This window comes from Trichosurus vulpecula, chromosome 9 (assembly GCF_011100635.1).
Source record: "Trichosurus vulpecula isolate mTriVul1 chromosome 9, mTriVul1.pri, whole genome shotgun sequence".
NCBI lineage: Eukaryota > Metazoa > Chordata > Mammalia > Diprotodontia > Phalangeridae > Trichosurus > Trichosurus vulpecula.
Window position 1 is genome coordinate 79,880,750 of NC_050581.1, and position 13,639 is coordinate 79,894,388.

The 13,639-nt window shown below is 42.8% G+C and overlaps 1 protein-coding gene across 2 annotated transcripts in view; it reads left to right on the plus strand.

Moving 5' to 3' along the window:
* The window catches only part of NSMCE1 (NSE1 homolog, SMC5-SMC6 complex component), a 66,848-nt gene that overhangs the window by 37,888 nt on the left and 15,321 nt on the right, over window positions 1-13,639 (plus strand). Inside the window, exons 1-2 of one of the 2 annotated variants that reach the window (XM_036739759.1) lie at window positions 11,595-11,632; window positions 12,687-12,808. In XM_036739759.1, the coding sequence (XP_036595654.1) occupies window position 11,632; window positions 12,687-12,808 (123 nt within the window). In that variant the 5' untranslated portion in view covers window positions 11,595-11,631. Of the gene's footprint in view, window positions 1-11,594; window positions 11,633-12,686; window positions 12,809-13,639 lie in introns of those variants that run through there. The other variant, XM_036739758.1, reaches the window with a different exon arrangement.

Sequence of the window (13,639 nt, forward strand, 5' to 3'; positions counted from 1 at the left end):
GCAGATACGCAGATGAATAAAACAAGGTCTTGCTCTTTAGGAACTTTCAGTCAAGTAGAGGGCAACTAGGTGGTGCAGTGGCTGTAGCCCCCTCAGTCCCAAGTTGAGGAAGACCTGAGTTCAAACACTGAGTAGCTGCGTGAACCAAAGCAAGTCACTTAAGCTTATTTTCCTCAGTTGCTTCATCTGTAAAATGAGCTGGAGAAGGAAATGGCAAACCAGTCCAGTATCTTTGCCAAGAAAACCCCAAATGGGGTCACGATGTTACCTCCTCCATGAGGCCTTCTCTGATCTCCTAGCTAGAAGTGGTATTTTCTTCTCTGATGTGACCTCATTGTACTACTTATGCACTTTTTATGTTTTAATTGGTATTATATTATCTGTGTACATGTCTTTCCTACTCAGATTAGAATGTGAGCTACTTTAGAATGGGTTGTATATCTTGTTAGTCTTATGTATATTCTCTGGTGGTGTATGGGGGTGTTCAGGGAGGACTAGCACATGGGTGTGAGAGCTTGCCAAACCCTTTTCAGGGCTGCTCATCTACCTTGATGTCCACCTTTTACCCACCTCTCATCTGAAGCACAAGAAGCTGTAGCACGTACAGGGGCCACACCCCAGTAAAGCTGTTTTGGAAGATGGGCTAAATCAGGTTGAGGATGACTGACAGGCCTCAAACCCATCGTTGAGTTAGGGGGATATCTATTATAAGCATGTGAAGACTTCCCCTGGTAGAATGGGCAGATGAGAATATTTTATTTGAACAGCCATGAAGGCATCTGAAGCAGGTGCTGTGGAGTACCTAGAGCTTGGTCAGACGTTGAAGACACCAGGGTCATCCACAGCATCTCAGACCATCACAAGTCATCCTGTCTTTTGTCTTGCCTGTGCACTTCGATGACTCTGAAAGAGAGAGGGAGGCTGATGACTTTGTGCAACTCTGTACCACTTAAATCCAATTCACAAGAGAGTCAAGATATCACCTGTGATGTCATTGGTCCTCTGATAATGAAGGATGAACAACAGCTCCTCCAGCAGGGAAAGAGGGAGAGAGAGAGAGAGAGAGAGAGAGAGAGAGATTTGTTGAATGAATGAATGAATAATGCAAATTAGAATATTATATATGTACATACATAATTGCTATACATATGTACATACATATATATATTGAGTACAATGATGGTACAATAAAATGATTATGTTTTGGACTTGGGATTAGGTAGACAAGAAGTTGTTCCATAAAAACAAGAATTCCTCTTTCATTTATTGATTAATCATGTTTATCAGCTATACATGCTAGGTTTTTGTATTTCTTTTTATTAAAAATGTCCAAGATATATTCTTGTGCCTCTACGTTGTCTTTCTCTTTAGTGATTGGTGTTTTACAAATGTTATTGAATTCATTCGATCAGTAGTTAAGTGAGATTGGAAAGGACAGTTATTATAGTCCTGATTTTACCAATGAGCAGAATTTCAGTGATGAAACTTTACTAGGGAGGAGGATAGTGTGAGGTGTGGCTGACACAATAGCTCACAGGGTTGCATGTTCAGATTCTCTAGTCATATTGCAATTCAGTGGTAGAGCTGAGACTGGAGACTAGGACTAGGATTTCTTCAGAATTAGGTTGCCTCTTTGTGATACAATCTTTATCTTGCAGCGCTTAACGGTGGTTCCAAAAAGTGTTTAATACATAGTAGTATAGTTTCAGGAAGTCAAGGTATTTTGTGAGGGGTTCGAGCCAAGCTGAACAATATTCAGGTAGTTAAATAAAATATGGACTTCAGAGAACAATGGATTGAATCCATAAAGAAAATTTCTTGCAGTGATCATAGTAACAGCTGACCCTACAGTACTTTATAGCATTGTCATTCGTCTTTGGTTTTCAAAGAGGACCCATGGCGTTACAAGGGTGATATGTCTTGACTTGCTCATGAATTGGACTTGAGCACGGCAGAGTTGCACAAAATTATCAGCCTCACTCTTTCTTCCAGAGTCATTGAAGTCCAGTGGCAGGACAAAAGTCAGGACAGCTAGAAGACTCATCTTCCTGAGTTCAAAGCTAGCCTCAGATGCCCTATTTGCCTCGATTTCCTCATCTCTAAAATGAGCTGGAGAAGGAAAAGGCAAAGTACCTGCCAAGAAAACCCTAAATAGGGTCATGAAGAGTCGAACACAACTGAACAACAATGACAGGCACTTTTATGGATGACAAAGTGATTTCTTCACAATAGGCCTGCCATGTGTAATGGATCATTATCTCCATTTTACAGACGGGGAAAGCAAGGCTCAGAGGGAAGGCAGTTTTTGACTATTGAGGATGGGTGGGGTTAAATAATGAGATGGGGAAGGGAGACGAGTTGGGAAGATATAGAGGGTGCTAAAAATTGGGAGGGGTAAAAAGGAGAGAGTCTGAAAAATGTTGATTGTGCCAATAATTTCAATAATTTCTTACAAAAGGACAGAAAAAGCATACTACAAGTATCAGAAATTGGGGTTAGTTTGACATAAAAGAACGGCCCAGAGGGAGGAAGCTACGGATAGTAACTCTTGACTTAGAACTAGCCATACTTGATATCTGGAAAGTCCATCACATTAGAATGCTTTTGATCCACCCACAAAATACTTTTTTTTTTCTGAATGAATTCTGGCAAGAGTGTTTTCAGTGGAAAATTTAGTTTGTCATTTTCTGTCAATGACGTGTCTGCCTAGAGATGAGAAGGTGGGGTAGGCCTTGTGTGGCAGGTAGATAGCTACTGTGGCTTATTGATCTATACCCCTTACTTAAAATCTCCTTTCAATCAATAAATCAAACATTTATAGAACACCTACAACATACAGGGCAATAATATCTTGAGCACTGTGTGCTAGAGGTCTAAGATATGATTCCTGCCCTCTAGAAATGTCATTGTGGCTGAGGAGATAAATTACAATAGGTTAGGTGCCATATGAGTTGAATGCACAAATATTTTAGGCTCCCAGAGAAAGCAGTGAATCAAGCCAGTGCTGACCAGGCCATTGAAGAAGGTAGTATTTCAGTTGGTCATTGAAGGATAGGAAGCAGTGAGTAAAGATGGAGGGAGTATGAAAGGGGAGTGATAAGTGGACCAGTTTCACAGGGATTGAAGGCTCCCATAGTAAAATTGTGGGAGGCTAAGAAAGTAGGTTGGGGTGAGACTGAGGAAGACCTTGAATGCCAGGGTGTTTTCAATTTTGTTTGTTAGGTATTGAGCTGGTAAATGTGCCTTATGGATTAGAGTGGGAGAACTAGGAAGCAGGGAGGTCCATGGGACATGGCTGCAATTCTCCAGGTCCTAAGGTCTTGAGACTTGAGCCAGGGTGGTGGTGGAATCAGGGGCCAGCAAGTAGAGTTCAGATATGGTCCAGATGAGGACTTCTTAAACTTTTTCCACTAAAGAACCCTTTTTGCCTTTGGGCAGCATTTTGTTGGTGTTGGGTTTCCTGAGGGCATGTACAGACAAAGTATATTTGTGTTCAGAACCAAGGCTGCCTTGAAGTTTTTTGATGCAGCATGGGCAAGTGTTGCCAGAAACACCTTGGATTCATTATGTGTTTGATTTTTAATTAATTTTTGGTCATTGTGCATTCAGAAACCTTCTACTGTTGCCAAATTTTTCATGACCCCATATCGGGTTGCAACCCACAGTTTAAGAAGTGCTAGTCTAGATCAGAGATCTAGACTGCAGCCTGAGGACCAAAAGCAGTCAAAAACTACTGAGTTAGGCCCCAATCAGATGAAAATGTAATTGGGAAATAGTTGACAAAAATAGATAAAAATATAATACAACATAGATAATGTTAAATCTGTGGTTTTCTAAGTCACCATTTGTATTTGAGTTTGACATCACAGATCGAGATCATTGGTTCTCAAAGTGTGGTCCAGGGACTCCTGAAAACACTTTGAGGGGTCTGTGAGGCCAAAACTATTTTCATAATGTTGCTAAGATAAGTTTCTTATATTGTAAATATTAACAGATATGGCCCATATAAAAAAAAGCTCCTTGGGGTCCTCAGTAATTTTTAAGAGTGTAAAGGGGGTTCCAAGACCAAAAAGGTTTGAGAACTACTACTAGTCTGAATCCTAAGCCAACTTGTGTAGGGGTTGGGGAGGATTTTGAGACTATCTGAAAAGCAAAGTTGCCTCTTTAATCTGTGTCAGTAAACACAGGAGTGGAGAGGACAGTGTCAATAGATATCCTTTTTGTTTTTTATACATTTAACATATATTAAGGCCAAAGTCTGCTTCCAATCATGAATATACTCCTGAATTATTCTTTGTAATACACTTCAGTGATCGGATCATTGGTTCTACTGGCTTTCAAGCACAAGATGCATAAAGAACAGTCACAATCAGTTTATCCTAAATATTATCAGAACCTGAATTTTAAACCGTGTAGACCCCAAAGAACACTCTATAGTAAGCCACAGTTTTATCTGCTGATGTCATGAAAGAACACCGAATTTAGAGTCAGTGGACATAAATGTGAGCCTTGCTTCTGCCATTTCCTGGTTGTGGGACCCTGTAGAGGCAAGTCCCTTGAGCTCTCTGCGGGTTTCCGTTATATCCCCTGTAAAATAGACAGTAAGAATACGTGAACAATCTACCTCACAGGGAAGCTGGGAAGAAAGAGCTTTGTAAACCTCAAAGTACTACGCAAATGTGAATTTTTATTATCTGGGAGCTAGCTGTTTGACAGAAGGATATTTCTAGATAACTGGTATTTGCTCTTTTAAACATCCTATTAAAAACAAACACCTTTCTAAACAGACTGTTCTGAACATAATTTAATTTTTCCTTGATGGCTACAATTATCTATAACAATGCTGTAACAGGGATTGCTGTGGGGGCGATTAGATGCATATGGGCTATCTATACCTGTATTAAATATTTCTACATCTCTGTGCTTTTAGAATTCTTGTGCTTGCTTTTTATAATTGTTCACTGTCCTACTCATAGTGTACCCTAAGAAGAAATGTTGTTTAGTGGATGTGATGCAGTTTAGGGGTGTTGAGAACTCAAAATGTCAGGGTATAGGGTGGAGTCACCTGGAATGAATTCATGCACTCAAACCATCTTCCAGTCAGGTGGTAATGTTTATTGTAACACCAATCAAGCAGGCTAAGTTCTTAGGGAACCTGTAAACTAATGAGGATGATGCTGATGCTTATATACAAAAGGGATAGTGAAAGGATCCTATGTGGGAAAATTCAGGGGGTCAATAGAGATAGCTTTGTTAAAGGGGCAAGATAGTTCTTTTTATGCAAAGGTTTACCAAAGGCTTGGCCCTTTTGCCTGCCCTGATAGCTTTTATATGAGGACTTATAGGGTCAGGTCTGTTTGTGACTGGGGTGCTTCCAGAAACATGATCTTTTCTTTTAGGAGAAGGGGGGGGGGTCTTTTGGGGTCCAGGTCCCATCATCCCATCAGATGGAGGGCTGGATTTGCAGTCAGGAAGACCTAGATTTGAATCCTCCCTCAGACACTTATTAGCTGTGTGACCCTGGGCAAATCACTTAATTTCTCTGAACTCTGGTTTCCTCATCTGTAACATGGGCTAATAATAGCACCTACCTGCCAGAGTTGTTGAGAGGATTAAATGAGATGTAAAGCACTTGGTAAACCTTGATATGTAAATATGAATTGTTTTGATTATTAAGTGTATCTACAGACTCTTATTCTTAAATCACCAGGTTTGTTAGAATTTCATGCAAAGTAAAAGGTCAGTATGCTCTAAATGAATGTCACAGGGCTCTCCAGTGAAATGAACTTGTATGAACTTGAATGCAAGATGTCAGGACTCCGGGGATCTCTGATTCATTGTTGTAGCTACTCCACCAGGGCAGGTTGTCATTCTGATGCAGTTTCAGGTTGCTGGGAACCCCGAAATGTCAGGGTACAGGGTGGCTTCCACCAAGCACTCAAACCTTCCAGTCAAGTGACAAGATTTTTAAGTGAACCAGCAACTTAATGGGTGTGAGGCTGATGCTTATATAAAAAAAAGACAGTGAAAGGATCTGGCTTGGATTAAGGAGTAGTAAGTGGTCTGGAGTGGGCCAGGTGCAGTAGTGAAAGGCATATCAAATAGTCTGGAGTGGGCCAAGAGGACTGTGAAAGAACTGTCAAGTATCTAGGTGGGCTGGGGTGGGCCACATGTCTTGGGCTAGATACCAGTGATCTGGGCTGCTGAAATGTATGGGAAAATTCAAGGACTGGGTTGCTGTCAAAGACACGATCTTTTCCTTTTAGGGGTCCAAGTCCCATCACCTTATCGATTCCACTGTGCCTTGGTAGACCATCTACAAGAATTAATATAGCTGAAAGATTCATCCTACTGAGGCTCTTCCGTTGATGAATCTCTCTGAACTTATCCAAGCTTTGAACAAAGCCTTTACCTGAAGCCTTCCCAACTGGGTGGGACCTTCCATAGCTTAGGCTAGGAGATCCCTGACTCTGGAGTCAGAGAACTTGTTCTTTGACCCTTGCTACCCACTTGTCCTTGGGCAAGTCACTTAAAACCTCCCGGGCCTCCTTTTACTCATCTATAAAATGAGGGGGTTGATCCAGATGGCCTCTGAGGGATCTTACAGCCCCTCCATTTAAGGGGATTTGTTCTGTGAAGTTTGGATTCAGTCAAAGGGCTGCACTTGAGGAGCTAGAGGGCCACATGTGGCCTCAAGGCTGCAGGTTCCCCACCCCTGCACTAGAGCATGGACTGTATTACGTTTAATTTGGTGGCTCTTTGTACTAGTTTTTTTACATCTGGGTTCTTGGCTTTGATGAAAGATAAGCTGATCTGGTCCGATAAGTGACTATGGGTTTCTGTGGCTGCAGCTGCTGCTGCTACTGGTCCTTGAAACAACCCTGAACATCTCTACATCAGTCTGCCGCTTTTTCCCACTACACCCCCATTAAGTCAGTAAGTGGGTAGGTGAGGCCTTACTTTAACTCACACTTAAAACTGCATTTCAAATGAAGTACTGTTATTGCTAAAATGTTGAATTACTAAAGCAACAAACCACTTAAATCACTGAAAGACTTCCTTGTATTTTATATGAGCAGCAGCTATGAAGCTGTGGCGGCAGCTGTGGCAAAGCTCTTTGCTCCATACTAGGTGTCATGGAGGTAGGCTTGGGACTTTGCTTCCTATAGCCACAAGAAAGTAGAGCTTGGGCCTCCCCTACCCCCAGCACATACACCCTAGCCCTTCTCCCAAGGAAGCTATCAATACATCCTCCGGTTTATCTTCTTCAGTCTAGACAGGGCATATACCATTCATTAGGAAAGCAAACATATATAAATAGGATAGGTTCATGGTCCAGCTTTGGCCAGGATTGGAGAGTATTCTTGCTGATTTTTTTTCATCCAGAGACCTCTTTCTTTTCTAGCTCATGCTAAATCAGAATTCCCCGGTCTGGGAGGTAGTCACTGTTGTAGTGGAAAAATCAATGGGCATTGTGCTCTAAGATCTGGGTTTACATCTCAGTTCTACTTATCTCACTAACCATGTAAACTTAGGAAGATCATTTCTTTTGATGATCTCATTGCTCCCGTTACTTCAATTATCCCAGTGCAAATGATTGTCAGATCTATTTTTCAAGCCTTGATCTCTCTGCTGACCTCCAGTCTTGTATCTCCAACTGCTCCTTGGGTGTATTGAACTGGATGGCCCGTAGAAATCTTATTCTCAACATGTCCAAGACTGAACTCGTTTTCCTTCCCCCCAACCCTTCCCTTCTTCCTAAGCTTCCTGTTATTGTTCAGGGTACCACCATCCTCCAAGTCATCCAGGCTTACAAACTAGGTGCCATCAATGACTTCTTTTTCTCATCCCCAATATCTAATCTGTTTCCAAGGCCTGTCAATGTCATCTTTGTGATAACCTCTCAGCTATGCCCCCTTGTCTCCTCTTATACTGTCACCACCATGTGCAGGCCTTGATCACCTCACTCCTAGACTTGCAACAACCTGCTGCTTGGTCTCCTTTCCTCAATCAAATCTTTTCTCAGTCCAGTCTGTTCTTCACTCAGCTGTCAGAGCCACCTTCCTGAAGTGCAAGCCTGACGATGTCACTCCTCCCCATCTCACCCACCCCACCCCTCCCCATTAAGTCAACTTCCATGGTTCCCTGTTACCTCTAGGATCAAATAGAAAATCCTCTTTTTAGCTTTGGGCTTTGCATCATTTTGACTCATCCTACCTTTCTGGTCTTCTGACATTTTGCTTCTCTTCTCCTCCTTCTGTCCTCCCCCATTTGATATTCTGTGATCCAGTGACCCTGTCTTCCTTGCTTTTCTTTGAGCAGGACACACCATCTCCCAACTCTGTGCATTTTCACTGGCTGTCCCCCATGCCTGGAATGCTTTTGCTCCTCATTTCCAACTTACAGCTTCCCTGGCTTCTTTAAAGTCTCAGCTAAAATCCTACCTTCTGCAGGAAGCCTTTCCTGATCTGCCTTAACTATAGTGCCTTCCCTTTGAGATTTTCTCTGGTTTATCCTGTCTATTTTTTGTTTGTATGTAGTTGTTCCTATGATTGCTTCTTCCATCAGACCATGAGCTCCTAGAGACCCAGGGGCTGTTTTGGCTTTTCTTTGTATCCCCAGTGCTTATCACAGTGCCAGGTACATAGTAAGTGTTTCATAAAGGCTTGTTGACTTCTCTTCACCTTTCTGGCCCTCAGGTTTTTCATCTATAAGGGGGGAATAATAAGCTTTACTTATCCCACTGGGTTGTGAGGTTGTACAAATGTCTGGTGATGTCTGAATGAGTTATTTTTGCTATTCCTTTAGGAAGCCTTCCCTGATTCTGCATAAGAATAATAATGGTGGCTGTCAATTAGTGCTTTAGGATTTACAAAATGTTCACATATGTTATCTCCTTTGATCCTCATAACAGTCCATGAGGGATTGTCATCTCCATTTGTAATGTTAAGCAGGGTGGGACTTTTTTATTGTTTTCTCTTTTGGAATGCGAAGGCAATCAAGTGCCTTTGATGAGTCTTGCCTTTGTTAAAGGTATACTGGGACCTTTTGTCTTTTGTTTTGGAGTGCTTCTCAGCACCAGGTAATCAAGTACCTTTGTTGAGTCTTGCCTTTCAAATGTAATGGCAAGTAAGGTGGGACCTTTTGTTATCTTGGAGTGCTTCTCAGCACTGAGGCAATCTGGTGTCTTTGAGTCTTTGAATCAAGAGTCGTTAATTGGGAATAATGTATATGATGTGGTGCTGGTGATTAAAGATCTTTCCTACATCCCTTTTGCTAAGTGGACTCTGAACCCTCAGGGCCCTAAGAAGGGTATATGAGCTCTGAGGTTGGCAGTTTGCTTTTGGGGGTACACTCATTGGAAGAGTGTTGTTGATTTGGCCAGACAAGACTCTGGGTAGCCATTAAGGAGCCCCCATCCCCCCAGCTTTGAAAACCCAGATGTTGGTGCCTCTTTGGTAACTGTGTAGGTAATGTCTTGGTCAGACTGCTAGAGGCCTGTCTGTTGATTTCTGCAGGCTATTTGCTCTATTTATATAATTTCTGCTTGTAATTTCTGTTTGTGTTTTTCCTGAAGTTCAGGGTGCTGACTTTTTCTCCTGAACTAAATGAATGATATATGTATGTTTAGTTAAAGTGAGATTGTTAACCCCTTAAAGTTGCATTTCTTAGAAAAGCAGATCAAAGAATCTGTGCTAGCAACCCTCCTGTGTGCTCTTGTTGTTGGTGTTTCACCTCCACAGCAGCTGCTAGCAACATTGTTGTTACACCATTTTACAGATAAGGAAAATAAGGCACAGAGCCCTTAAGCTTCTTGCTGTTGGTCACAAGCTGTTATCAGAATTGGGATTGGAATCCAAACCTCTCCTGCTTCTAGGTCCAGCATCCTTTCCATCCTGCCATATTGCCTTTTCCTGAACTATATATCAGCAGAGAGTTGCAGAGGTTCAGCACTTGAGGGTTGATCCCCAAGTGATGAATATCTTGAGCCACAGAAAGGGAGGAAGACCATTACCTCAGTATGGATGGGGCTGTGATTTGCATCAGGGGAAGCAGCCAGTGCCTCACCTAACAGAATCTTAGAGACCCTTGGCCTAAGACCCAGGACATCGGCGTTGGTGGCATGCTACCTAGAGAAAGCGATGTAAAGCCTGGTCTTGTTCAATACCTTCACTTTCAGTGGCCTTTTGAAAAATTGGATGCCATCTCCCTTCCTTTCCCTCAACTGCTGACCAGCCTCTTACACTCACTGCAGTCGCAAACACACCCGAAAACTCAGTGCAGCTCTAGTTGAAAGTGAGTTTTCTGTTCTCAGATTTTCCAGCAGCCCTTTGCTGGGATCTCTCCATTGCTCCTGTCATACTCTGCCTTGTTTTATGTCCATGTTGTATCTCTTCTATTGGATTGAAAGCTCCTTGAGTTTAAGAATTGTGGTTTTTTGTTTGTTTGTTTTCTGTCTCTGCACCTTCAGCACCTTGTAGGTAGACCTTTGTTGAATCAAATTGAAATGATTTACATGACAAATGTTTTTCCTGATTATACTGTATCAGCAGCTAAGTGGTGCAGTGGATAGACTGTTGAGCCAGGAGTCAGGAAGACCTGAGTTAAAATCCAGCTTCAGACATCAACTCCGTGACCTTGGGCAAATCATTTAACTCTGTTTGCCTCAGTTTCTTCATCTATAAAATGGGGATGAGAACAATGGCACCTACCTCCCAGGGTTGTTGACAGGATCGAATGAGAGAAAATTTGTAAAGTGCTTAGCATAGCACAGTGCCTGGCACGTAGTAGGTGCTATAGAAGTGTTCGCTGTGATTATTATCATTATTATGAGTAGTGGTTTTTTCAGATGTCAAAATGAGCATCCCTACTTACTCTGGTCAGTAGTGAAGTCCAGGGGAGAATATAGTCGCTCATTATGACTTGTGTCTCTGTTCCTAAACAGCTTTCTTCAGATCTCACGGTTCTCCCACTTCCTCTCTGCACTCAGTTTTCCAAGATTGGAAACAGTTTGGTGGCATGGTAGATAGAGGATTGGACTTGGAGTGGGGAGGATTGTGTTGGTAATCAAAATGAGCTCCTTAGCACTTAGTTCAACAAGTGCCCTTGAAGAGTTTGGCCTTTGTTTCCTTTGATTAATTCAGTGTCTTTGATTGAGTCTTACTAGGTGCTAAGCCCCAGGCCCAAAACCCTATTAGGTGTAAAACCTTAGTGGGTGTGGATTGGCAACTAAGGTGGGGCCCAAGGTGGGGCTAACTCCAGGGAGGGCCTAATTTACATGTCTGGGAGAACAGAGGCTCTTAGACCAGGTGGGTTTAAGTCCGCCTCTTTGTGACGATTCTAGGTCACGTGGGTCAGTCACATGTGTGACTCACCCCTGACGCTGAAAAAGATATAAAAACCAGGGGTTGGCTGTTTGTTCTTTGGAGCTCATTCCCGCAGCAGTCGTGGCGAGCATGACTCTGGGCCAGCCCTTGTTCTGAGCTCCTGGGCTGAACCTAGATGTTGGTAACTATGAATTGTATTGGGTCTGTCTGTTGATGTTTGTAATTTGTTTGTATTTTGTTCTGAAGTTTAGGATGCTGGATTTTTCCCCTGAACTAAGTGAATGCTGTCTGTATGCTGAATTAAAGTAAGCTTGTCAACCCCTTCAAACCTTGCTTTCCTTATTAAAGCAGATCAAAAGAACCTGTGCTTTCCCAGTGTGCCGGCAGCTTTCTGCGTGCTGGTTGTGGGTGGATCTTACACCCCCGCAGAAGCTGCTAGCCGGATTGTTGAAACAAGGATGTGAGTTCAAATCATTACTCAGACACTTATTAGTGACCCTGGCCACTATAGATAGAGGATTGGACTTGGAGTGGGGAGCATGTGAGTTCAAATCCTTACTCAGACACTAACTAGTGACCCTGGCCATTATAGATAGAGGATTGGACTTGGAGTGAGGAGGATGTGAGTTCAAATCCTTACTCAGACATTTGCTAGTGATCCTGGCCGAGTCACTTAATCTCTTTTGCATATGGGAGGAGAGCGAAAGCATTTATTAAGTGTTTACTGTATTCTAGGCATTGTGCTAAGTACTAGGAATATAAATACAGGCAAGCAAGATCTCTGCCCTCAAGGAGCTTTTGTTCTAAAGAGGGTAACATATAAAGGAAAAAGAGGGGATATGGGTGGAAAACAGCACCTAGCTTACAGGCTGTTATGAATATTAAACAGTATACCGTTTAAAGTGCTTTGCAAACTTTAAAGTGCTATGCAAACGGTATTATTGTGGGATTGTTTCAGGGGAGTAGGGGACGATAGGGGTATGTGGATCCTATGGCTACAACCAGACTGTCATCATCACCTAATACGGACAAAGCCTAAGCATTTTAATCCTCTGTTCTGCTGGGTGGTGGTGGTGGAGATGTGGGGTGGGTGGGAAGGAGGCAGTGTAGGATAGTGGTATAGGCCTAGAGGTCACAGCAGAAAAGAAGACACTTTTAAGAAATCACATTGGTTTGTCCAGAGATCTAGTCTTCTGTCTCCACCGTTTGCTAGCGTGTTATTCAACGTAGACATTCCTGAGAGGCGGCCGGTGCTTTCTGGCTCTAGAAATCATTGCCGCTGGAGGTATGGAGGGAAGGATGGAGAGGGGAGAGAGGCTTTGATTCACCCGTTTCTTTTTCTTGTTTATGGATTTTCAGTGTACTATGCCCATGACAAATTGGATGACTTCGTTGACGTGATTAACACATTTCTGCGTCCATTGTTTATGGAAATCAGGAAAGGTCGCTCAGAAGATAATGGAAAGATGTTTTATGCTCTGGTAAGTGCGTGGCTGACGCCCCCTTGTGGAATGTCCCTGTAAACAGAGCCGAGGTTCAATGTATCAGTGGTGAAAATGCACTTCGCCTTCCTCTTCCAGCCCCACTTTCATCTGCTGTTTTGGGTATGGGCTGGGGGATGGGGGGAGGAGGGGGATTATAGAATCATGAAGATTGGAGTTGGAGTGGATCTTCCACATCATCCATTCCCACCTCTTTGTTGTGGTTATTCAGCTGTTTCAATCCTGTCCGACTCTTTGTGACCCCATCTGGGGTTTTCTTGGCAAAGATACTGGAGTGGTTTGCCATTTCCTTCTCTAGCTCATTTTACAGATGAAGAAACTGAGGCAAACAGGGTGAAGTGACTTGCTGGATTTGAACTCTTAAAGACAGTTTTTCTGTCTCCAGGCCCAGCGCTCTATCCACTGCTCCACTTAGCTGCCCTTGCAACCTCTTTACAGAGATGGAAACTGAGACCTCAAGAGTTGAAATAAGTTTCCCAAGGTCACATAGCTGATTAGTGGGAGGAGTGGGACACCAATCAGGTCCACTGATTTTCTGAATCTCTTTCATACTGGTCTATTTGCATACTTTGTATAGGTCTGTTGATCTGAATATTCCTTCTATTACACCATGCTGTCTCTCCATTAACACCCTCAGGCCTGGGACACGGGATCATAGGGTTTACATCTGTAAGGCACCTTAGTGATCACCTGGGCTAAGGACCTCATTTTACCAAAGAGGAAAACTAAGGCCCAGAGCCATCAAGTGACCTGCCTAAAGTCACGCAGGTAGTCATACAAATAACAGTAATCACTACCGTAATTATTGGC